Here is a 26,529-nt window from a genome sequence, read left to right on the forward strand (position 1 = left end):
AGAGCCATAACTATTCTCATTTATTGAGTCCTCAAATGTGGAAGCTCTTCTGTTCCTGGGGGGGAGGGAAGTGTACTGAGCGAGGGATCTGAAGCATGGTGTCCAGTTGTGGCTCTGTCAAATCAGTTCACTTCTGTTGAACCTCAGTTTCCCCATCTATGAATGGGGAATAACCACATCCTTGCTCATCTCCCAATGTTGCAATGAACATAACTGACAGTGGATGTGTTTGGGGAAAGCCCAGCATATTTTTACATTTGGAAGATACAGTTGTCCCCACAGAGGGCCCTTGTTATATGGGATGACAGGTATAGAAAGAAGGCTGAATAATGACTGTTTTACAGTGGAGCTGAGCCTTCATATTCCTGCCCCCTTTAAAGGGCATGAGCTGTCCCCACCAACTTTTCATTTCCATGGGTAGAATGGGGAGCAGGCCTAGGACAGGTTGTCAAAAGTGACGGGTACTGAAGTCCAGTCTGGGGAGGCTTTGGTAGGAATTGACGCACAGGCCCAGGTGGGTGCAGAAGAATAAGTCGGTGCACAGAGGCTGAAACACACTGCCTGCCACAGCATGAGGCCCTGGGAGGACTACAGCTAAGCCTTGAGTTCTGCTCTGTGGGGCTCTGGGAAGGGCTTATGGGCCTTACACTCACCTTCCAGTCCTCCTGGCAGGGTTGGGAATGCCAATTAATCTCATCTGAGCTGCTGAAATCAATGTCTGGAACATACAGGATTGTTAAGTCTGTTTTGCAGCACCTTTCTGGTACATGTGGGTGGGTCCCCAGGTTGACATATCATTGGTCTCTCTGGGTTATCATACAATCCTTTATTTCTTAAGGCTATAATTGCTCACTTGTGTTGGAGAGATGAATTCTTCCAGGTGGCAAAGATTCCATTAGATCCCCTTAATGAAATTCTTCAAGAAACAAGAAGGTCCATTTGTCTTAGTCAAGTCCATACTTTGTCCCCAGTGAAGAGCTTATTTAATAGAGAAACCAAGTCCTTTGATACTGAACCTCTTTTTCCAGATACACCAGGACTTTTTACACCTGGAAAGAGTGGTCCTCAGCTTCTCTTACCATATGGACCTGGATGTTTCCCAACCAATGAAACCAGGCACTTTTCTAGCTTGAAAGCTTTCAGATTAAATCTTGTGAGCACAGAATTTCCATTGGTGAGGTGGATAACATATGACCACCAAACTCAGGCATTCCTATTCCTCAGTGTAGCCATCTTACATCTTAGCACAGGAGCCACACGGGACCAACAAACTCACCAAACATTTGTCCAGCCTTCTGGGACCTGGGCGTCTAGTCTCTGCAGGTGATTCTTCTGTTTCTCCCCTTATGAGTCAGTCTCTGGATGCCAGGCCGATGTGTCGGTGTCTGACTCGTGCTTGGCAGCTAGGCGGCTGCTGCCCTTGGGCTTCTTTCCTGCTCATGTGTATTCCTAGGTGGTGCAGAACAGGGGGCCACAGGAGTCCTGGCAGCTGACAATAAATCTCCGTTCTTCTGTCCACAGAGGATCAAATTCTCTCAGAACTTGGCCACACCAATAGGATTTATGGCAACGTGGGGGACGTTACAGGCGGACAGTTAATGAATGGGAGCTTCTCCGTGGACGGGACAGGACAATCCTATCAGGACCTGAGGGATGGGAGCCCCTATGGAATCCCACAGTCTCCATCCTCCATATCGTCCCTGCCATCTCATGCACCTTTGCTCAATGGGCTGGATTATACGGTGGACAGTAATTTGGGCATCATTGCGCATGCAGGGCAGGGAGTAAGCCAGACGCTGCGAGCCATGGCTGGGGGACCCACCTCTGACATCTCAACAGGAAGCAGTGTAGGCTATCCCGACTTTCCGACTAGCCCAGCCTCTTGGCTCGATGAAATGGATCACCCTCCTTTTTAAAGCCCTCTCCTCCCCACCTTCCCCATCCTTCTGGCCTGGGAGAATTTCTTCAAGGATCAAAAGAGACTTGCCTTTGAAGGATCAAAGTGCACCGATGTGGATTTCCATTATTTTCAATGGAAGTCCTCTGGTCCCGAGGAGGTCGAGAGACGTCCTAGGTGTTTCCCTGGGAAAGTGGTGGGAGAGCGGCCTCCCCTCAGAACACAGCACAGGGCGCAGAGCCTAGAGCGCTAGGGTGCCACCTGGGGCTCCCTCCCCTGCCCCGCTTACAGGCTTCGGTTGCTCAGTGCTCAGCACCCGGTGACTGTCAGGCCTCCTTGGCCGTTGGGAACTCTGCTCCGCCTGGTGTGTCAGGAGATTTCTCCCGACCACTGCTTTCACCAGAACTGAGACTCCTGAGGTAAAGGCATTACAGCCCTTGAGTATAATAAACGTGATTTCTGGACCTCCCTTACTGAACTCTAATTTTCAAAATAAAAAAGTCATTTATTGAAGGTCAATGAACATGCTGATGGCCACAGTTTGATATTGAAAACATGGCGCTTCTCCCCTTTTTTTCTGCTGTGAAAAATATGAGTTCTTCCCTCCCTAGAAGTACAAGCCAGAGAATATTTGTCCGTTTTGGTTTTTAAGAAATCCCATCTGTATCACTGAATCCCTGATGGCAAGAAGTGGCTTTCACTGCAGGTGACTCTGAGGCTGGAGCTGAGGGGCCCTGGACCATCACAGCAACTGCCTGACAAGTACCCTTGGTGCACAATGTGCCTTTTTAATTTGCTCATATCATTTATTCCACAAGACAGGCTGTGGGTTACAAAGGGGTCAAAGTTAAAACATGGAGAGAAGAGAATGACAATCAGTGAACACATGTGTAGACACATCTGGATTCCAAACTTGCAGTCTGTTTAGCCCAGTCAGCAGGTGCCAGTCTCCGAGTTCCCCATCCTGCAGGGTGACATGATGCGGAGTCTGTTTTGAAGGAGCTCGCATAGGTGAGCTTGCAAGCCCGCCCCAGCCTGCAGCCAACCCTCCCCAGCCCCTTGAAAATGAGAGCGTTCTCTGCTGTGTGAGCTGACTCAGCTGGAGGACAGCCAGCCTCCTCTGAGTGCTTGCGGTGCTGTTTCGGCCTATCATGGTTGGGGGCAATCATTTAGGGAGCAGCCCTAAAATTGTCCAAATGGTTGCAAATGGTCCTTGGGCAGTGGCTCAGTGGGTTGCTGGCTGGACTCATTCCAGGCCCTGGGGCGCGCCAGTCCTGTGCTCACAGAGGCTCTCTGGCCAACAGGCAGCGCAGACTCTCAGCTTGCAGATTTGCAACGGCCCATCACTCAGCCTGAGGCAAGGGCTTGGCCAAGCCCTGCTTTGTGAGCTGCCACCCCTGAGACAGATGGCACGTGTGCGGGAAATAGTGTCGGGCATGGTGCTGCAGCCCCCACGTTGTGCACTATGCGTCTGTCCATCAGCAAGTTCTCCATGTGCACACTGGAATGCAGCCAGGTGGGACTGCTTTCAGTCCCCTTGGGAAATGCTTTGCCCCTTCCAGCCTCCTATGTTCTTAAATAAGATCAGGAGAGTAGGAAAGGGTAAGAAGGCACTGCCTTTTTCACAGGCAGTGATAGGCCAAGACCCTAAGAACCCTTCCCTCTTTGAATGGTTCATCACCTTTTGAGGACCGCAAAGGTTTAGGTATGTGGTGGGTAGACTAAAGGAAGAAATAAACACTTCTTCTTTGGTTGCTGAATCTTTTGTAAACTCTTTTCCAGGACTAAACTAAGGTCAGTTGAGCTTCTTTAAAATACGCAGTCAGTCAATTCCTGGGATCACCTCTTCTCTGATCAATTTTGTAGTGTGCCCTTATTTTTTGGTATGCTGCAACTGTGATACTTGCTTAGGGAGTCTGCAAATGTAGACTTTCTTCATGAGGTTCCAGGTGCAGGGATGATGGTGTGTTAAGCTTAGCCAATTCTGCACTCCTGGGAATCCCCCGATAGTGTGAACAGCTGAGATGGGGATGGAGACACAAATGCAAGGAAAGCAGCTGGGCGAAGGAAAGGAAAATACAAATGTCTTTTTGGAGGACAGCTTCTTACACAATTTTTTAGCAGGCTGCTCACAATACACAGAAGAAAGATCAAGCTGGGTAATGAATCAGTTAAAAACTGTCCCACCTGGACCGCTATCTCAGCTTGACTATTTGGTGTAGTAGCTCATGAGATCTTGGAAGCACATCATATTTTTGATGAATACAGTATGGGGAGAGCGTCTCTCTAGGGGCAGGCCCCCTCTGTAGGGCATGGTTTGTTACATAAAGATCAACTGGAGTTGACCAATTTTTGTGAGTTAACCATGCTCACTACCGATTCACCAGTGGGAGAATGGGAGGCTTTCGTCGTTCATACCAATAACCTGAGCCTCTTGAGGAAGTTGCTGAGCAGTGCGGACGGTAGTCGCTGCCTTGCCTTTGTAGGGGTTGGCTAGCCGGAAGAGCCCTAGAGAGGCAACGCACCAGCCAGAAAACTAGGACAGCTTGACTTAAGTTCCCCAGAGCCACCTCCTCGGAAAGCAGCAAACACAGGGACCCCATTTAGAAGCACAGCCTTAATAGGCCTCAGGTTTTAGGTGGCTCTCCTGGCAGGTGGGGTTAGCATATGGATGGGCCAGCATCACCAATGAGCCCCTGAAAGCCAAGATAGTTCTCAGCTCTTCTGTGGCTCAGAGATGGAGACAAATAGAACATTACCCTGAGATTCTCTTGCAGGCACTCCTCTACTGTCCAGGAGTCTATCCCTGAGATATAAGGGGCTACATGGAGCTGTTTTCTCCCTTACAAAAATGATATGAATTTTAAAAATGAAATGAGACAGTTTAGAGGCATTTACAGTATCTGGGCCTGCCTTTGGCTCTAAGAAAGCAATTAATTAGCAACCATTATCTGCAGTGCCTGGCTGACAGACCGTGGGGTAGGCAGTTTCTGAATCCAGGAGCAAATAACAAACGGCAAAAAAAACCCAAGTTTCCAGTGGTAACTGATAGAAGCAAAAATGGGACCTGAGGGACTGTGGAAGAATCTACATGTGCTGAAAAGCAATAAAACCACAGAGAAAACACCAAACCCAAGGGCTAAGCTGGACCCCCGGAAAACGGCACTGTTGAGGAGCCTCGTGTCCCTTTCAGGGACTGCCTGTGCGGCCCGAGGCCCAGTCCTCTGCCCCGCCATCTCTTTCTTGCCCCACCTGATAGCTATGAGTATAATGTAAAGTGGAAGTTCACTACTGTACTGACAACATTATTCTTGCAAACTAGCATAGTGAGACATCAGGGAAAGAGAACAAAAGTAAGCATAAGAAAAGCATTTGGCAGTGTCTTTAAAAGTTTTTTTTTTTTCTGAACACTGTAGAACATGAAATCGAATAAGATCATTGGGGGTCATTAGATCTTCATAAGTAAATTCACTTTGCAAGAAGTATGAGAAATCTGTAGAACAAAAGATACGAACATCTCTGAAGCTCAAGGTGATTATTCTGAAATAACTGCCTCCTTGCAGGGGGCTTTAAGGCTTCAGCTTAGCAAAAGCTCTGTGCAGCGTGGTGGTGAGCTGCCTGGCACACAGCCCCTCTCACATGCCCCTACTGACAACCTGGTTATAACCATGGAAATAATGACCATACCTCCGCAGTCTGCAGGGTCTGGGAGGACTGGGGAGGCTCATTTTTAAACATTGCACTTTAAAAATTGGAAACCGTAAGATGAACAAAAATTCAATTAAGCGGAAATGAGTTTTGTTTTATTGCCTGCTGCTGAAGGGCTCTGGGCACGCTGAAAGCTACATAAAAAGCACATCACTGGCTCTCTCTTTCTTGGATTGGTTGATTGGCCCTTTTTGCAGTAGTTGCTCCAACTGCTCTAACATGGTGACTGAAGCCAAGGAGAGAGAGTGCAGCAAAGTCATCCCACCCACACACTGCTCGGTAGGACCACATGAAAGCACAGTTTCATGCTGCTAGCTCTGGTGAGGAGACAGCGTAGGTTTGGGGGTGCGCCACGCATTCCTTTGCTTAAGGAGGCAGAGCACAGGTGGCAGAGAAGGACACCCCCACTCTCATCTGCTGTGCACCTAGAGACAAGAATCATTTGTACTTCCCCACCTGAGGACTGTGTTCAGCCAAACACGCAGTTCAGGACTGCAGGATCCCAGAAGCTGCTCTGAACTTGCATTCAGACCTCAAAGCCCCCGCTCCCCTAAGCTCTGGACCGCTGCCCTCATCCTTCACAGTGTAAATTTTGTATAGTGAAAAAGAAATGAGGTCTCATTTCCTGGGAAAAAGGAAAAAGAAAAAAAAGGACCCACCCATCCTTATTTATTGCCATGTGACTTTGGAACACAGACGCTGGTGTGTGTGTTTGTGAATGCCTCCTGTGTGTTGGCATGAGATGTGTATGGTAAAGCTATGTCAAATAAATATGGAAATTCTTTAGAAGTTGATGTGTCTTGCTTTTCATTTGGTTCTCTGGAACTTTTTTTCTCTTGACATAAATAAGGTAAGAAGCTAAGCTGACATGGGATCCTTTCATCAGCAGAAAGAAACCCCAAATGCAACGCTGAATGCTGGAGCTACTTACACGGCACTGGGACTGCTCAATAAAGGGCGGAGAAGAGGAAGCGCTCTGATTTTCCTAATAGTGATTTTCTGGGGTCCAATCCTTCACTCCTAGACTTGGGGAATGGCAGAGAAAACCCACTGACCACATAATTTTGAGCTGCTGTTTGTCCTATTGCCTTTTTGAAGCCCTACACACACATTTTCTCCCTTTTACACATTACACACATCTCCCAAGTACGTGCAGATGTCTATATCCGGGTGAGAGGTGCACAGGACAGAAACCCCTCATCAGGGTTATCAGGGATCCTGGACAAGCTTTTCTAGGAAAGTCTCTGCTCAGGTTCTTTCTCTGCAGGAGACTTTACCAGTGTGCAGGATCTGAAGTTTAGCTGGAATGGAAAGAGCAACAGAGGTTCTTTTATCAAAAAAAAAAAAAATTAAAGTCATAGCATTTCTTTAGAGCTGGAGTTCCACCTAGGGAAAACTAGAGAGTGAATTTTCCATTAGTGATTAGCTTTGTCTGGATGAGGAGAAGATCCAAACAGAGAGGAACTGACCAATGTAGTAGCTACTAGCCTCATGTGGCTATTTAAATTTAAATTGATTTATATTAAATAAAGAGTAGTTCCTCACATGGGCCATATTTCTAGTGCTCAATAGCTACATGTAGTAGCCAGTGGCTCCTGGATTTGGACACACAGATCTAAAGATTTCTCTCATAGCAGAGAGCGTATTGGATAGTGCTGAGAGTCCAGCAAAGGGGAACGGACAGGGGAAACTCATTCATCCCCTGCTTAGCTACTTGTTCCCCTGGAGCACCGGTGAAGTATTTCGAGACTCCTTAGACAGCGGTGGCGCCGACTTCTCTGCTTCACACTCTGTGTGTAGTACTTACTACCCATAGGAATGGCCTGCTTAGGTACAAGGTAGGAGGCTGGGCTCTGGGCTTTTGAGTTTTCAGTCTTATGCTGCTGACTTTCCCTAAGTCCTAGACCCACTGTGTGCCCCACTGTCTACTCGGTTAAACAGGAAAGATACTACCTCCCAGGCAGGATGTCCAGCGAGAGTTAGTGGCGACCCAGCTCTCTGCTATCAGGAGAGGGATTTACGGGCCTGTGCTAAATCACCTCCTGTGGTGAGCACTTCAGTGAGCTGAGGAAGGCAGACCTTATTGGATTATGTTCCAAGGAAGGGTGAAGATGAGAGTATCATGGGGAGGGGGTGTTGGTAGGGGATATAGGGTACACCAGTCACTAGCCCAGTCCCTCAGGAGGTTGTTGGGGAAATTCACAAAGTGGCTCGGAAGGGCTCTGCTGGCTTCTAAATTTAATTACTCATCTGGGTACTCCTGAGGCCCTAACAACGGGCCTGAGCATTCTGCCAATGTATGCACAACGCACGTGCCGCCGGTCCTCCATTCGCTCAAGCGCCTCATCACCAGCCTGTCTGCACTGAGTCTTTGCTTTCCTACCCTAGCAGCTGTTGGGAGGCTCTCAGGCTGACAATCCCCTGGGCCATTTCCACTTTGTGCTCTAGGGGACACAATGTAACCTGGTAACTTTGTGGAATTATAAAATGTGTTCTCAGTTCACAAAGGAAGGAGAGATCTGGTCTTTTTGGGGAGCTTGGACATTAGGGACCAGCTCCTAACAGTGTGATTCTCTTTCTGACTGAAGCTTTACAAAAGGACAGCTGCTTAAAGAAAAATAAAGGAAAGAAATCAATGGCTAGGAAGAATGAAATAAGACACAGACTCAGAACAATCGAAGGCTCATCAGTTAGTGTTTCCACTGCTTCGTGATCCTTTCTCCCTGAGCCCGGGATTCTACTCAGCTAAAAGCAGAACCGGAGAAAAAGAGATCAAGGGCACATCAGTGTGCTGTGCATTTTAAGCCGAACTAGAAGGAAAACCATGAGAGGTGCTCCTCAATGGGTCTGAATGGATTTCCTTAGATTTGGTATCTGAGACATAGTTTTAAAATTGCCCTTTACAGTCTGAGAGGGAAACTGTTGCATCCCTTTGCCATACCTCCTGAGCAGAATGCCATTTCAGTTTATCATTCGGAGCCCCTGTGCCTCTCCTCACAGCGGCCTCTGCCCTGTGCAGTGAGCGGCATGGGGGGTGGTGGAGCTCCGTGGGGGTGCCTGTGTGGGTGGGGGTGCCTCCGGACGTAAACAGCGGTCAGTGCTGCTGGGGGGAATACTGAGTCAGGAGGGAGAATAACCCAGTGCTTATAAAATGGTGATGAGTCACTGGGAAGAGGGCCATTTTTTATACTTGTAAAAGAAGTGATGAAAACAACCCATCCAAAATATTAAATAAAGGTCTTCTAAATGATGAGCTCCTGCCCAGGAGAGCAAGTCACACCCTTTCAGAGCAAGCAGGTGAGGGCTTTTGCATGCAACACTTGTCTCCTTAGGACTTTTTCACTTTCTTTCATTTTTTTCATTAGGATTTCCAGATTTCTGGATTTTTCATTAGAGAATCCTTTCCTTTCCCGTGGTGATTTTTCCATTAGCCATCTCCTATCATTAAACACATAAACAGAATTTAGGTGTCATTCCCTGGTATGTTCTCACGTAATCAAATGAACGAGTCACAGGGTATCCTTAATAGGATGCCCGTTCTCCCTTCCCGTCGATGTGGCTCCTAAGAGAAAAAGGTTTCCCCGCGACTTGTTCCTACTTTGGGTTGTCCAGACCACTGAACTGGCCAGAACTCAAGGCTGCTGTAAGCTGGTCTGTCTCAAGAGCTGTGGGAGAGTTTCTGGTTCGCTTTTAAAGATTTATCTTTCTCTTATTTAATAGCTTGCCAATCCTGCTTCAGGATCTCCTGTTGGTTGGGAGGGGTTTTGGGATTTTGGAAGGGCTGAGAATGACTTTCTGAAAGGTACAATACAGATCCAAAAGAGTGGCCTTGGCACACACTTGCAGTTGGAAATAAGCAGTTTTTAAAATGGTAAATAGGTTTCAACAGATGGCTTCAGCACCGCTATGACTTTGGGGTTAAATCTCATATGTTAGTCACCTGGGACTAGTTTCTTATTCCAGAAAAGCAAACATCTTTAAAGTTGACAGCTCCCCCCTCCTCTAGAGTGGAGCCCTTGAAGACTGCCTGCTCACTGGCCAGCTGAGGGGCAGCTGCCTGCAGACAGTGACCTAGGGAATGGAAAGTCACTTTTTCAACACCTGTCAACTGCAGGGCTTAAAGGTCACCCAGGCCAGAGGGATATGGTAACCAAGAACCTGTATTACTCGTGGGCTGGGTCTTTTGTGCTCAATATGTGTGCTGGCTTTATTATTTTTTTTTAGAATCATTTTAACATTTAATGCTTCTCAATTAAAGTGATTTCCTGGAGTGGATGCCAAGCTTCGTTTAGAATGCGCATTAACCACTTTCTGTATCAGTAGTTAAAGGCACTGAGGGATTTAAACAGCAATCCACAAGTCTGTTCAGTCAAGGTTTGGCAGAATAAAGCAGATTATAAACAATAATATATGTCTTTCTCTTCTTTTTTGGAAGAGTTCCAAATTCACAAACAGAGCTAAAGTGCTATAAACATATCCAGGACTAAGCTTTGGGCTCTACAAATGTACTCCATGAAAGCCACGGGCACTGGCGGTGCCACTTTTCATCCTGTGTACGTGTACACGTACTTTAAGAGAGCTTTTTATTACACAAAGTGTCCATCAACTGAACTTACCTTCTAAATATTAAAATGGAAACCAGGATTGCTACACAAGTCAGAGGAAAAATAAATCCTGGCTGCAGTGGGGCTGATGAATTTGTTACTGCTGCCTAGGGCAGCCTGCTGGAAGGCACGGGTCTATTCCTTGCTGCCCCAGAGGCCCTCAGGTTCAGCCATGACAGTCAGTAGCTTTAGGTTCAAACGGTCATTTCCCACCTTGAAGAGAAATGCGCACTGAGGGCCTAGAGTCCCACCATGGGGTGCACGCGTGTTCCGGGAGCAGCCCTCAGATGTTTCTTGGCTGGTCTGTAACCTCAGTGTTCTCTTGTGAGCTCGTGTACATGCCTTTGAAGACATGTTGGGAGAATATCAGCAAGGAAGATTCTGTCCTGAGTATAAACTAGCATACACCTTGTGAACATCCTCAGCTGGGTTTTAGGGCTGGGAGGCTTTCTACTGTTGGAGGAAGGAATACTGTCCTCAGAAGGGACTCCGGTACATGAATCCCAAAAGAAAAGAGAGTAAAAAATGTAAAACAATGACTCTTATTTTATTATTGCATCAAGAAGAGTGAGATAATAAAACCCAGGGAAGAAATTTTTGAAGAATTTATATACAAAAATAAAAATACTAAGAAATAAAAAACCTTGAACTCCCAATAACTATGGTGATCTGTACAAAGATCAAGCTATTAAATTCTGCTTTCCAAGGAGGTGCATGACAAGAATATTTCATGGATAAGTGAATAAAGATGAGGTTAAATAGCTTTTCCTGTTCAATCCTTCAGTGTAATGACAATTAATGCATATTTGAAACATTGATCATACTTGCTGCATAATGTTAGGTGATAAGTAAAAAAAGGAAACATATTTTTCTTCAGTCTGATAATCACTACAATTTGACCCAAAATCTTTCTGAGGAACTGCAAATGGCTACTAAAATAACTAAAGATAAGATGCTCAAGGCAATGCTCCAGTAATTATAACAATTTTTCAAATCACATGATTACAAAGGGTTGCAATGAAGACTTTTTATGTTGTAAGGAGAAAAGTCCAATGTGTACATGTAAAATGCACGAAGAGGCTTGATAATGGACCTCCAAGTGTGGCTGCTTTTGTTTTGCTTTAGCTTATCCTGATAGCATGGCGCAGGGAAAAGTTTCGGATTTGGTATCACGAGGCTTGGATAGTCACACTGATTCTCAAAAAATAAGGTCACTTATATAGAGGTACTTTATTTATAATAAAGCCTACATAAAAATGGACATTTAACTGTTCCTATTTACATGACCTTGGACAATTTCCCCAGTAGTTGTATGTTTCAAGTCTTCATTTGCAAAAGAGAAAATAGCAAGTATTTTCACTTTTACAATTATTCTGAGGCTCAATTACGATGCTTGTGTACAAAGTCCTGCACAAAAGTAAGATGTAATTACTGTCTTACATTGTTGAAATGTATTCATTATAAGATATGGTAGTTTGTGTATCACTAAGAAAAAAATGCTGCCAATTCAACTGTGACATGCCACTGATTGTAAAAAACATCCAATTTTGGTCACAGTAAAATATGAAAAAACATGTGCCTTAGAACTGATCAAATATAGTACTATGACTACTATTAAAACATTTGACCCAAAACACCTAGTAATTGGGATTTGAAATTCACTGATAAATATTTAAACTCAATTCTTTTCACTGCCAAATTGTGACCAGTGGGTTACATACCTATTCTGTGATAAACATTTATTTACGAAGTGGATCTTTCAGGTGCTTTAAGTCTGATGAAAGCCTTCATGTTTCAACAATTAAATAAATATTTAAAAGTCTCCACGTTCAACTGAAACATATATTAGCCTGGGTACTAACCCCTTCTGCAATCCAACCTGAGCTCTGCCACTGTCACACACCTTGTCACTGATCCTTAGAGATGCGGTGCTGTACATGGAATAATGACCCATGGCCAAGCAGTTAAACCTGGCAGGAAGCTAACAAATACCTATTTAATAGAAGGGCTCACTGGCAACCTTTCAGTTGGAAAATGCTGAAACACTAAAAAAAGATACAAGAAGTATAGCTCCAGATAGTATACTTTGGTTAGCCCTCTACTTGACAAGCATTAAGGGATCAATACGTGGCTAGTTGGCGGACTTTGTACATCTTTACTAGAGGCAGAGTAGGTTTAAGAAATTTAGTTTTTGATTGGTAATTTCTGAATTTCTGTGAGACTTTTGCAATATCTTGAGATAACATCATCTATGTAATTCTTACATATAATCCATGATAATGGGAAAAGGGAATGACAGTGGCCCAGAACAGTATCTGTCATTTAGTAGGCTATCAAAAATATTGGTGAACTGAAGAGAGGAAGAGCTTTAAAACTTCACATGAGTTTTACAGTCTAGTCGAAAGGACTGAGATGCAGCAGACTGGTCCTAATTGTGGTTCTATCCTGCCTCTGTGACCTTGGGCAATTTAAGTAACCTGTTTGTGTTTCAGATTCATCCCTGTTTAAGTGACCTTAATAACACTCTCAGTACCAACTTTAGAGGGTTTCTGTGGAGGGATGATAAATAACGCCCATGAAAGCATTCTAAAAAGTGAAGAAGCTAAACACATAAAAAAAGGTGCATCAGTAGTCACACTCAATTGAATACATGGGCTCATTTCTGCCCTGCAGCAGAATCAGAGGTCAAATAGGTCAGGATACAACTCTATGGCCAATGCCTCTTCAAAAATTTCCTAATGCAGTGGTGATCAGTGATAAAACTGTAGTCTCTGTATATCATTGAAATCTTGGCCAATTATTTAAAGAAAGGCACTTCTCCCATTCTTTCAAATAGTCATGGCACTACTCCATATATCATCTGGTAGGAGCACTTAAAACAATGAAAACTGGGTCAATCAATGAGAGACTTCTCATTTGGGAAATACTGTAACTAGCCAAAAAAGGGCTCTACAGACCCCTTTGGTGTCCATAGACGGGTTTCCAGATATCTGTGAACTCCTCAAAATTCCATGCAGCACACTTCTAGGGGAAGAGGTTCATAGTTTTTCAAAGTGCTGTGAAACTGCCCAAGAGTTAATAACACTCAAGCAAGAGTCTGAAGCTAACAGTGATTCAGATACTGTTCTTTGCCTCCTCTTTAGTGTTTATTTACATGATTCTCTCTTTATTCCTCATTTTGAACTAGTGTGTAAAAGCAATCAGGGCCTCTTAGATCAGCTGGTGGAGGGAAAACTGAATGACAGTCATGAATATTAAATAGAGTTATTAGTGTTGTTATGATCATAATATCTCAGTATCTCCAGGAAAGAAAAAGAAGAAAAAACAATAAATTTCCTGTTTTTGCCTTTTTAAGGATATAGGAAAATGGGACTAGGTATGTTTTTATATGTAGACACATCTAGAGAGGTGGCCTGAGCACAAGACAATAAAATAAACGTGGAATTGGGAATGAGGCAAGAGTAGGAAGACAATACAGAGAGTCTAGAAAATGCAAGTGATGAAGTGGCAAAAAGTAACTACTCATAACTCTGACAAATGTTTTTAGTTATCCATTTTACAACTCCTCCAGCCCAACTCGTTTGCAGTTTGAGAACACGGTAGTGACACAATTTTAAAAACACTCATGTATACTAAAAATAACAAATCAGAGAGTTTGAACCAAGGATGAGGTAAACTGAATTCTAATCCTAGAAAATATTAAAAAGACAGCTGAACAATCATTTTGAAGTTCTTGTTGAATCATGACCAGAAATGAACCTTCAGAAAGTTTTCATGTATGTTATTTCAAAATGTTAATCAGTTCAACATTACTAATCAGTCCAGGAAAAAAAATTATAGATAGAACTAAACTTACACTAAAAGTATGTCCTAGTTCTATCCTGCTGAATTTTATGAAAACATGCCTCACCTGTATCTGGGGGAGGTTGGCTGACTTTCAGCTTAAGTAAATTTGTGTTGTTTGGTTGGTGTGAACACCTGCCGCTTTGGGCAATGGAACTCATAATGTAGCAGAAGAGTGATGCACAATGTAATAATTCAATAATTTAAGTGGAAGGAAAAATAAATCTTTAAAAGTGAACCAGAAACTCTCCCACAGCTCTTGAGACAGACCAGCTTAAACCAGCCTTGAGTTCTGGCCCTTTTCTCTGCCATTTATGGATGAAATCTTCCCCTTGAAGCACAGAAAGATGATTCATATATAGATTGTTGTATGATATAGTAAGGTTTCTGAAAACTCAGATACTGACGACAAAAGAATAAGGATTTTGGAAACCGATTTTAGAATGCACTTGAAAATATTGTTGATGACTGTTTTCAGTGACTGCTTTCAAGTAAACTTGAAACCTTTAATATAAATTAATAAACAAGTTATGTTTTTTGCTTCACAACTATACATAATTTAGATGTAGCAAAACAGGTTATAAAAAATTTGTATAAAAAATATCAAGGTCGAATTGAGATGAAAAAAGGAGTTACTTGACAGCTTCTTGCTTAGATAACTACCTTGTAAATCTGAAACGAATTAACAATTTTTGATTTCCTAATGTCCTAAAAATGTGCAAAATACTATCAATTAAAAGCTGCATGCAAAATCTTGGTCACTTTACTGTAACTAATGAATAATGTGTCTTAAAGCACATTCAATTAATGTGGAGCATGACAGAATTTAGCTTAACAGTAGGCTGCAATATAGCTGGGATTGTGGGAAAAGAACAGATAATGAATAGAAAGCTCTACTAGATTTACAGTAATATTTTGCTATGTAGGGACATATATATCACTTCCACAGATAATTAAGAAGTCATTTAAAAAATGTATTGTCTTGGTGAATGGTTCTGGTTTACATCTCAGAAAACAGTAAGTTAGGTTAGGAAAAAAAAATCACAAAATAAGCACATTACTATGCCTCTTTTCCACTCTGAAGGGGCTCCTTCTAGGACAGGTTAGCTCAAGCTAATGAAAATCTTGTCTACTATTGAGTTTATTACTTGTTATGCTAATAGTGGCACATTAGAAAAATCCTCTTTTAAATAGTCATCTTTGCATATCAACTTGTTTCTTACTTCAAATTCTTTTCTCGTGACAACTATTTACTTTCCTTATATAACAAGGGATGTCAAGGAATACTCCAGATGGAGTTCTTGAGGCTTAAAGGGGAAAATACAGGGTGTCAGTTTCAACAGTGACATAGTTACCTATCCTTCAGATTAAAAGTGTGGCATACCTATGATTTATATAAAAAATAGAAATTCTCTGGGTATCCAGAAATAACTTCAATCACACCTAGGTATTGGGGCATTATGGTCATTTCACATTAGACTCAAACAGGCCTAACAGCTCAGGCCTGAGCTCATTTTCATAGACTGCTACCGAATCAACAGGGACATTAATAGGCAATTAAAGGCGCCCTAAGGGAAATTCCTCTGTCTTGCAAAGATGAGTTTAAGGAATCTGGACCTAATCAGTCCTTTAGAACCTGTGTTTCAATCCTTGCATGAAGTCACTCCATTCTAAAGTGCCCACGGTTTTGAGGTTTTCAGTCATTCCTCTGACTTTTCTACCCCTTATGTGACAAAATTCTGCCCTTTCTTTTGCTTTGTTTTTCTTAAAATGTCTCTTCTTACCTACTTTCCTGATTTTGTCTGCCAAAAAGAATATACATCTTAGTTACCTTCAGACCTGCTACACAAAATGCCACAAGATCATTTGATCTCCACCATACTTGGATTTCATGAAACTTTCCCTAATTGTCAATGTATCATTGGTCCTATTTTGCTTCTGTATTTTTTAAGAAAGAGCAGCCATGTGTAATACTGTGAAACACAGCGTGTCTCCCCCTCTCCTCACCCTCCAGAACAGTGATAAATGTCAGAGCACACCCAGCAGAGTTGGACTGGATTATGTACAGTACATGTTCATCACCAAAACTATACTTGCTGGAATGTACGCACGTAGAATGAACTGCTGAGACTTCAAAATGCCAGTTCCTCAGAACTGATTTTATTAGCCAGTGCATACCAAAAATGGGTGGTGAGAGAATTTTTGTGGTTCTCTCTGCCACTGAAGCCCTATGTTGGTACAGGCTGTCTGTCCAGTCTTTCGGTTAAGCCTTGCCCGCCATGTGCTGCTGCAACACCAGGGAAACTGCTTTGCAGCCTGTCACCTCTTCCGGCAGGCAGCCATCCTGGTCTCGGAGAGTGGGGTCAGCGCCGGACTGGAGCAGCAGCTCTACAATGTCCAAAAACTCACAGGTTGCAGCTGACAGGAAGATGGACAAATATGAAAACAAGGTTACCATGAGACAAAGAGAAACCACTGTACTTCAGCAGGAAAGGCCGGTGCTGAGCAATAAGGCGCCCTGAACAACGAGAAACCTTATGATGGCTGGTGGTTGATCAGGCCTTGTAATGAGAACTCTGCCATTAGAACAATGGATTTTTAGTGTTAGGAAAATCACATTTATGTATTCTGTTGTGTAGGAGTAAACAAATACATTTTTTAAAATTATGAAGCTTTTGGACTTGATTCTTAAGGATGGGAAGAAGGGAAAGAACAAAAATAGTGTTTGAGTATCTATCTTACTTGGATCAGAATAATGAAAGGTTTGTAGTATCATAAATGTCAAAGAAAGATTTTGTTTTGCCTTGGAAGAGGGGGTAAGTGGATAACTAAACTTTAAACTTTGTAAATGAGTAAAAAAGCCAGTATAGTAATCAGATCATCCCTCTACAGAACCTTCTTTTTTTGAACCTAATAAACGGCCCCAATCATATAAGGCACAGAAAGGGGAAAAGGACCTCTAGATCCCGAGACTTATGGTGCAGATGGTTTGATACTGCCCCCGGGATGGAAAAACGGACCTAAGGGCTAGGACAGAGAGCTGGCTAGCCTTTTTGCACAGATACGGAAACCTGATTTACAACAATGCTGGCATCACAGACTGGTGAGGCAACAAAGATCCATTAATTAGATGGTGCTGAGGCCTCTGGGCTAAAGGCAGAAATAGGTATTTCAGACAATATGAAACATAAATGGCAGTAAACATATGAAAAGATGAGCAACCACACTCATAGTCAGGGAAATGAAAATTAACACCAGGAGATACCACTTCATACCCACCAGATGGGTGAATAGTAAAAACTTAGACAATGCCAGCACTGAGGAGGGCTGGAGCAAGGGAGACCCCCTCTTGTCTGTGGAGAGAATACACTGGTGGTCAGATTGGACTACAATTTGGGATAACATGTTCAACATAAACATATACAAACATTCCAACTCAGAAATTCTATTATATATGCTTTAGAAACTGTTGTACGTGTGTTCTCCATCCAGGAGCTATTTGCAAGAATGTATGTAGCAGCACTGTTTGGAAGAGACCCTAAATGTAAACAACCTGAATGCCTATTGAGGATAACATGTGAAAAAATATTGTTTACTTCTACGATGAAATCTCATACCACATGGAAAACTAATGAACTGTATCTTCAGGCGATATGATTTAACTCCAGAACATAATGTTGAAGGAAAAAAGCAAGTCAGAAGAATACATACATGATTCCGTTTAAATAAAATTAAAAAAAACAGACAAAACTAAGCACAATTGTTCCTAGTCAAATATGCAGGAGGAGCATAAGGGAAATCATTAATATAAAATTTGGGATAGAGCTAATCTCAGGGTGGGTGGGGATGTAGGGAAGGCCATGTGACTGAATGAGGACACAGGGGGTTTCAAACACACTGGTCAATGTTTTATTTATTAAGCTAGGTGGTGGGTGCATTTTTTTAAGCTACATTTTACATTCTTAATATACATTTCATGTACACTTGTAGTGTGAAATGTTACACAACAGCAACAACAAAAGCTTAAAAAAAAGGAAAGAAAGAAGGTTAAGGTGCTTGATTCAATGGCCATTTCACTGAGTATGTACTGTTAACAGACCTGTCGAGGATAAAGATAAAATTCCTGCTCTGGGGAACTTATTATAAAACAGCTAGTTGACTAATATGTAAATCAGCAACTCTAACACAAGAGAATGAATGACTCCAGGGGCAGAGATATACACACACACACACACACACACACACAAAAAAAAACAAAACAAAACTGAAAAGGTGGGTCGCAAGGTTTGGGGGAAGTTGAGGGATCAGGAAAAATACCACAAATAGGTGGAATGTGAGCTGAGCTTTGAAGGATAGAGTAAACTTCTAGGCAAGCTGAGGAGGAGAGGCATTTACCTCCTTTAAGAGCAAGGAAACACCACTAACAGGCAACCTCCTTTAAGAGCAAGGAAACACCACTAACAGGCATGAGCATACAGGGAATGCTGAGAAATGCTTGCTGGCTCAGAGAAGCTACAGAGAGTCAAAAGTAGAGAGGCTGGAGTCAAGTCAAACTACGTAGGGCCTTGAAACCCAACCAAGCCATACTTATGTGGTTTGGAATCTGTAACAAGTTGGGCATATATAAGGAGGGGTGGCATAATTTGGTCTATGTGTTAGGATGATAATCAAGAGTGACTTGGAAAGCCTAGAAATTTATGGTAGGTAGACCAATTAGGAGACTCTGGTAGTCCTTTAGGAGGCTTGAAATTAGCCAGTATTGGGGGAAAAAAGATGGCAGCATGAGAAGTGAGGCAGAAAGCTCCTCCCCAAATCACATAAAACATGGAAATACAGCAAATAAACCCAATCCTGAAAAAGTGGCCTGAAACTGCAGAACAGACTGCCTACATTTGGGGAAAAAGAGAAGACTTCACAGAAAAGGGTAAAGAAGCAAAGGTGTGATCCAGCAGGACCCAAGCAAGCCCTTCTGCCATCCCAGCCCACAGGCAGGAGGAAGATAAACAGAGTGGGGAGGGAGTAGATGCCCAGAACTCCTGAACACCCAGCCCTGGAGATCTGCTCTGGGAGCACAGACCCACATTACAGGATGCTCTGGAGATTACAGGAGTTGGAAAGCAAAGACAGGTAGAATACTTAAGAGAGACACAGATTCTAGCTGCTTGTGAAGAATAGATATGCACAACTGGCACAAAAGAAAGGTGGGCAGTTTGAAGAATTTTCCAGCAGTGAGAGGGGAGCTAAAGAGGCAAAGACTATGCAGAACTTGCTGCTCAGGAGAATGAGCAAGTGGACAAAACCTTCCTGGCATGCTCAACCCAGCAGGTTGGGAATACTCAGGAGCTTTTTCAGATGCTCCATCCTCCTGGCTGGCAACACCCACTGTGGTAGGCAGCCTGCCACTCCTTCCTCCTGGCAGGCGCTGGTCCTGCTCACCTGCTGCCCTGCCATCATGCCAGGCCTGCCAGAGGGTGGCCCCACCCATGGCAGCTATGGGGGCATAGTACAGAGGCTCCTCCCTGTGCCCACAGCCCACTGGACCTGGCAGTAGAGGCAGGTATTACAGCTGGGAAGGCAGGAACATTCCCAGGTGAGCTTTTTCCTCCCAGTTCCACTTGCCTGCAACTGGCGCCATTGCTGCAGGTGCTCAGCAGCTCCAGAGAGCATTTTACCTGCTTGTGCAATCAGCTGATGGCACTAAATGAGGCAAAAAAAGACATACATCCACTGTTCACCAAGAGCTGGAGCTCCAGCACAGGAAATTGAGCTTCTGGGCACTACAGGATGCAGCCTACACAGTTATTATTCCATAAGAAACACTAAAAAAATGGAGTGGCAAAAGAATTTGGTCCAAACAAAATTATAAGAAAAAAATGCCAGAAAGAGGGCTCAGTGAAACTGAAATCATCAATCTTCCTGATAAATATTTCAAAATAAAAGTCACAGACATGCTCATGGAGCTACAGGAAAATATTCCAGATCTCAGGGAGAAATTCAAGAAAGAGATAGAAACTTAGAAAAATACAGAATTTATTTCTGCTCTGATCTATATTATGTCCCTCCTTCTACTGACTTTGAGCCTTATTATTCTTCTTTATCTAGTTTCATTAATTGTGTTTAGACTGCTCATTTTGGATTGTTCTTCTTTCTTGAGGTAAGCTCATATTGCTATATACTTCCCTCTCAGCAAGGCCTTCGCTGTGTCGCAGATTTTGCGGTGTTGAGTTACTGTTATCATTTGTTTGCATATATTGCTTGATCTCTGTTTTTATTTGGTTATTGATCCATTGATTATTTAGGAGCATGTTGTTAAGCCTCCATGTGTTTGTGGGTTTTTTTGTTTTCTTTGGAAAATTTATTTCTAGTTTCATACCTCTGTGGTCTGAGAAGCTGGTTGGTACAATTTCAATCCTTCTGAATTTATTGGGGCTCTTTTTGTGGCCTAGTATATGATCTATTCTTGAAAATGTTCCTTGTGCACTTGAGAAGAATGTGTATTCTGCTGCTTTTGGGTGGAGTGTTCTGTAGATGTCTGTTAGGTCCATTGTTTCTAACATGTTGTTCAGTGCCTCTATCTCCTTACTTATTTTCTGTCTGGTTGATCTGTCCTTTGGAGTGAGTGGTGTGTTGAAGTCTCCTAAAATGAATGTATTGCACTCTATTTCCTCCTTTAATTCTGTTACTATTTGTTTCACATATTTAGGTGCTCCTATATTGGCTGCATAGATATTTATAATGGTTATATCCTGTTGTTGGACTGACCCCTTTATCATTATGTAATGTCCTTCTTTGTCTCTTGTTACTTTCTTTCTTTTGAAGTCTATTTTGTCTGAAAGAAGTACTTCAACACCTGCTCTTTTCTCCCTATTATTTGCATGGAATATCTTTTTCCATCCCTTCACTTTTAGTCTGTGTATGTCTTTGGTTTTGAAGTGAGTCTCTCTCTTGTAGGCAGCATGCAGATGGATTTTTTTTTAAATCCATTCTGTAACTCTATGTCTTTTGATTGGTGCATTCAGTTCATTTACATTTAGGGTGATTATTGATAGATATGTACTTATTGCCATTGCAGGCTTTAGATTCACGGTTACCAAAGGTTCAAGGGCAGCTTCTTTACTATTTAACAGTCTAACTTAACTTGCTTATTATGCTATTTCAAACACAATCTAAAGTTTCAGTTTTTTCTCCCTTCTTTTTTTTCCTCCTCCACTCTTTGTATATTCGGTGTCATATTCTGTACTCTTTGTGTATCCCTTGACTGACTTTGTGGGTAGTTGATTTAATTTTGCATTTGCTTAATAATTAATTGGTCTACTACCTTTACTGTGGTTTTATTTTCTCTGGTGATAGCTATTTAGCCTTAGGAGCATTTCCATCTAGAGCAATCTCTTTAAAATATCTTATAGCAATGGTTTGGTGGTGGTGAAGTCCCTCAACTTTTGCTTATCGGATATTGTTTAATCCCTGCTTCAAATTTAAATGATAATCTTGCCAGGTAGAGTATTCTTGGTTGGAAGCCCTTCTGTTTCATTACATTACATATATCATGCCACTCCGTTCTGGCCTGTAAGGTTTCTACTGAGAAGTCTGATGATAGTCTGATGGATTTTCCTTTGTAGGTGATCTTTTTTCTCTCTCTGATTGCTTTTAATAGTCTGTCCTTGTCTGAGAGAAGACTTCCTTCCCCAGATTGGGGGATTTTTCAGCAATTATGTCCTCAAAGAGACTTTCTATCCCTTTTATCTCTCTTCTTCTTCTTGTACCGGTATAATGTGAATATTGTTCCATTTGGATTGGTCGCACAGTTTTCTTAATATTCTTTTATTCCTAGAGATCCTTTTTTCTCTCTGTACCTCAGCTTCTTTGTATTCCTGTTCTCTGATTTTTCTTTCTTTTACCATCTCTCTATCTCATCTAATCTGCTTTTAAATCCCTCCATTGTATGTTTCATTTCAGATACTATACTTTTCAAAGTTTCTATCTCTTTCTTGAATTCCTCCCTGAGATCTTGAATATTTTTCTGTATCTCTGTGAACATGTTTATGATATTTATTTTGAAATCTATATCAAGAATATTGGTGATTTTCATTTCACTTAGTCCCCTTTCTGGTGTTTGAGGCATTTTGGTTCATACAAATTCTTTTGCCATTTCATAATTCTAATGATTCCTATGGAATAATAACATTGTGAAGGCAGTACCCTCTAGTTCCCAGAAGCTCTATTCTCGTAGATGCCCAGCACCCGGAGCGATGGTGGGGGTTGTGGCATGGTACTGGTGCCTGCTGGGAGGAAAGAGCTCTGTCCTGCTTCCTGGCTGCAGTGCCTGCCCCCACTGCCAGGCCAGTGGGCTGAGTGTGCAGGGAGGAGCCTCCGCATTATGCCCTTGTAGCTGCCATAGGCGGGGCCTCCCTTTGGCTTGCCTTGTGTGATGGAGGGGGCAGCAGGTTTGTGAACTGGGGCTGGCTGGGAGGAATGAGTGGTAGGCTCCATATCACAGTGGGTGGCCTCAGTGCTGCACTGCCAGCCAGGGGGATGGTGTGTCTGAAGCTCCTGAAAGTTCCCAACCCTCTGGTCTGAGTGTGCCAGGATGGTTTGGTCCACCTGTTCTTTCTCCTGAGCAGCCAACTCTGTGCAATCCTTGCCCCTTTAGCACCCCTCTCACTGCTGGGAAGTCTCTCAAAGTGCCTGATCTTCCCTTTTCCCAGAGTGGCCACCATGGGCTCCTATTCTACACAAGTGGCTGGAATCTCAGTGTCTCCAAGTATTCCACCTGTCTTTGCTTTCCAACCCCTCTAATCTCTAGAGCACCATGTAATGTGGGTTCATGCTCCTGGAGCAGATCTCCAGGGCTGGGTGTTCAGCAGTCCTCGACTTCTACTCCCTCCATGCTCTGTTTCTCTTCCTCCTGCCTTGGGCTGGGATGGGGGTTGGTGTTGGGTCCCACCAGATCAGGGCTTTGCTACTTTACCCTTTTCTGTCAGGTCTTTTTTTCCCAGATGTTGGCAGTCTGTTGCAGTCTTTGGGTCTCTCTTTTCAGGATTAGTTGTATTTGCATGTTATATGTGGTTTTGGGGGGAGGTTTCTGCCTCACTTCTCACTCCACCATCTTTTTCTTAGGAGTCCTTTTTCTTTCTTTTTCCAGGTTACTGAAGTAATATTCGCTCTTTTAAGAAACTTGATGAACTCTGAAAAATCATATCTATTTGTGTAACTACCACTAAAATAGAGATATAAGACATTTCCATCACCCCCAAAAGTCTCCTTTTGCCTATCTACAGTTAATCTTCTATCGCCACCCATAGCCCCTGCCAACTACTGATCTGATTTCTGTCCTTATAAAGCCTTGCCTTCTTCAGAAATGGAAATCATATAGCATATAGTTTTTGAGTCTGGCTTCTTTCACTTAGCATGTGTTTGAGATTCATTCATGTTGCTGCAAGTATGAGTAGGTCTTTCATTTTTATTGCAGAGTAGTATTCCATTGTATGAACATATGTAGGCATCTTGGTTGCTTCCAGTTTTTGTTCATTATGAATAAAGAACTTATGAACAGTTGGATACATGTCTTTGTGTGGACCTTTTATGTTTTCATGTCTTTGGGGTAAATATCTAGGAGTGGGATGCTGAGTCACAAGACAATGAATATTTAAATTTATAAGAAACTAGCAAACTTCCAAAGTTTGCATTCTCACTGGTCAGTATGAATTCTAGTTGCTTTGTTTTCTTTATAGCACTTGCTATTATCACTAAAATTCTTTTTAGCCAAGCTAGTACAGTCTGCAGTACCCATATAGGTACATATATAGGTGTACTACATAGTATATATAGAGCATAGTCAGTTTTCTCATTGTGGTTTTAAATTTGCATTTTCCTAGTGTCTAATTATGGACTTAATTTATGTGCTGATTCATAAACATCTCTATCTTTGCTATTTATCTGTTCAAATCTATTGTCCACTTATAAACTGGGTTGTCATCTTATATGTTTGAATTATTCTTTATATATTCCAGATACAAGTTCTTTCTAAATATATATTTTAGAAATATTTTCTCCCAATCTGTGAGTTTTTATTTTCTTAAGAATGTCTTTTGAAGAGTGAATGTTTTAAATTTTGAAGTCCTGTCTATTTTTTTCTTTTATGGTTTGTACTTTTAGTGTCCTATCTAAGAAATTTTTGTCTACCTCTAGATCACAAAGATTTTCTTCTATATTTTATTTTAGTTCTTTATATTTTATCTCTTCCATATAGTTGTCTGACCCATTCCAAGTTAATTTTTGTGGAGGGTAGGAGAAAAGGGTTGAGGTTACTCTTTTTTTTTTTGCATGTGTATGTCCACCTGTTCCAGCTCTGTTTGTTAAAAAGACTATCCTTTCCTCTATTTGGTTATCTTGGCATTTTTGTCAAAAGTCAATTGACCATTTGTGATTTTGTCTATTTCTAGATTATCTATCATGTTTCATTTGTCTATATACCACCCTTACTCCAATAATACTGTTTTGATTTATGCAACTTAATGGTAAGTTTATAGTAATTAATAACAACCTGAGATGAAGATGTCATGAGAAATTAAATATTTTGAACTAAAATGAAAATATAATTTATCAAAATTTGTAGGATGCATTGAAAGCAGTGGCTAGAGGATAATTTATAGCACTAACTGTATATATGAGAAATGAGGATACAAAATGAATAATTTAGGTTTCTACTTTAGGAAACTAGAAATTGAAGGGCAAGTAAGCAGAAGAAATATTAAGAAATATAGCAGAAGTGAAATTGAAAATAGGAAACCAATAGAGAAAATCAACAAAACAAAAAGCTGGTTTTTTAAAAAGATTAATAAAATCAATAAGCCTCTAGACGGGCTAACTAAGAGGAAATAGAGGGGACACAAATTGTTAATACCAAAATGAAAGTAAGGACATCACTAAGTGATAACAGACATTAAAAGGATAATAAAGGAATACTGTGAATGATTCTATGCCCACAAATATGATAACCTACATGAGATGGACCAATTCCTTGAAAGATGTAATTTGCCAAGACTCATACAAGAAGAAATATACAATATGAATAGGCCTATTATTTGTTAAAGATATTAAATCAATGATTAATAACTTTTCAAAATAGAAAGTACCAGGCTCAAATGGATTCACTGGTGAATTTTACCAAACATTTAAGGAAGAAATTATATCAAATCTCTACAATTTCTTTCAGAAAGTAGAAGCAGAGGGAATATATCCTGGATTATTCTATGAGATCAGCATTACCCTAACAAAAATCAGATGAAGACATTAAAAGAAAAAGACTATAGACCAATATCTTTCATGAACACAGATTTAAAATCTTCAACAAACTAATAGCAAATTGAGTTCAACAATGCATGAAAATAATTATATACTGTGACCAAGCGGGATTCACCCTACTTGGGTAGGGTAGCAAGGCTGTTACAACATGTAAAAATCAATTAATGTAATTAATCATATCAACAGGCAAAAAAAGAAAAGTCACACAATCATATTAATAGATGCAGAGAAAGCATCTGACAAAATCTAATACCCATTCATGATGAAAACTCAGCTAAGGAGGAATACAGGGGAGATTTCTTAATTTAATAAAGAACATCTACAAAAAAATCTAAAGCTAAAATCATACTTAACTTTGAGAAACTCAAAGCTTTCCCACTAAGATCAACTACAAAGCAAGGATATCCCCTTTCACTCCTCCTTTTCGGCACTGTACTGAAAATTCTAGGTATACAGTAAGATTTGAAAATGAAATAAAAGGTATACAGATTAGGGAGGAAGAAATAAAACTGTCTTTGTTCACAGATGACATGATTGTCTATGTAGAAAAGTCCAAAAAACAAAAAAAGGAACAAAACAAAACAACTCCTGGAACTAATAAAGCAATTACAACAAGGTTGCAGAATACGAGATTAAAATACAAAAGTCAGTTGCTTTCCTATATTGTAGCAATTAACAAGTGGAATTTGAAATTAAAAACATAATACTATTTACATTAGTATACCCAAAATGAAATACTTAGGTATAAATCTAAAAGATGTATAAGATCTATATGAGGAAAACTATAAAACTCTATCGAATCAAATCAAAGAATAAATAAGGAATATTCCAGGTTTATGGATAGGAAGATTGAATATTGTCAAGATGTCAGTTCTTTCCAGCCAAAACCCACACAAGTTATCCTGTTGATACTGATAAAGTAAAAAGTTTATATGAAGAGGCAAAATATGCAGAAGAGCCAAAACAATATTGAAGAAGAACAAAGTTAGAGGATGAACACTACCTAATTTCAAGACTTACTATAAAGCTACAGTAATCAAGACAGTATGGTATTGGCAAAAGAACAGATAAATATATCAGTGGAACTGAACAGAGAGCCCAGGAATAGACCAACTTAAATAAAGTCAGCTGATCTTTGACAAAGGAACAAAGGCAATACAATGGAGTAAAGAT

At 41.5% G+C, this 26,529-nt stretch overlaps 2 protein-coding genes across 3 annotated transcripts in view; one reads left to right on the plus strand and one right to left on the minus strand.

Moving 5' to 3' along the window:
- The window catches only part of LHX4 (LIM homeobox 4), a 41,066-nt gene extending 38,904 nt beyond the window's left edge, over positions 1-2,162 (plus strand). Inside the window, exon 6 of the mRNA XM_036905917.2 lies at positions 1,522-2,162. Coding sequence (XP_036761812.2) covers positions 1,522-1,916 — 395 coding nt within the window. The 3' untranslated portion in view covers positions 1,917-2,162. The remainder of the gene's footprint in view (positions 1-1,521) is intronic.
- A 14,034-nt stretch (positions 2,163-16,196) lies between these two features.
- ACBD6 (acyl-CoA binding domain containing 6) overlaps positions 16,197-26,529 on the minus strand; it is a 193,860-nt gene continuing 183,527 nt past the window's right edge. For both annotated transcript variants that reach the window (XM_057507916.1, XM_036905941.2), the window contains exon 8: positions 16,197-16,470. In XM_057507916.1, coding sequence (XP_057363899.1) covers positions 16,316-16,470 — 155 coding nt within the window. In that variant the 3' untranslated portion in view covers positions 16,197-16,315. The remainder of the gene's footprint in view (positions 16,471-26,529) is intronic.

Source organism: Manis pentadactyla, chromosome 9 (assembly GCF_030020395.1).
Source record: "Manis pentadactyla isolate mManPen7 chromosome 9, mManPen7.hap1, whole genome shotgun sequence".
Lineage (NCBI taxonomy): Eukaryota > Metazoa > Chordata > Mammalia > Pholidota > Manidae > Manis > Manis pentadactyla.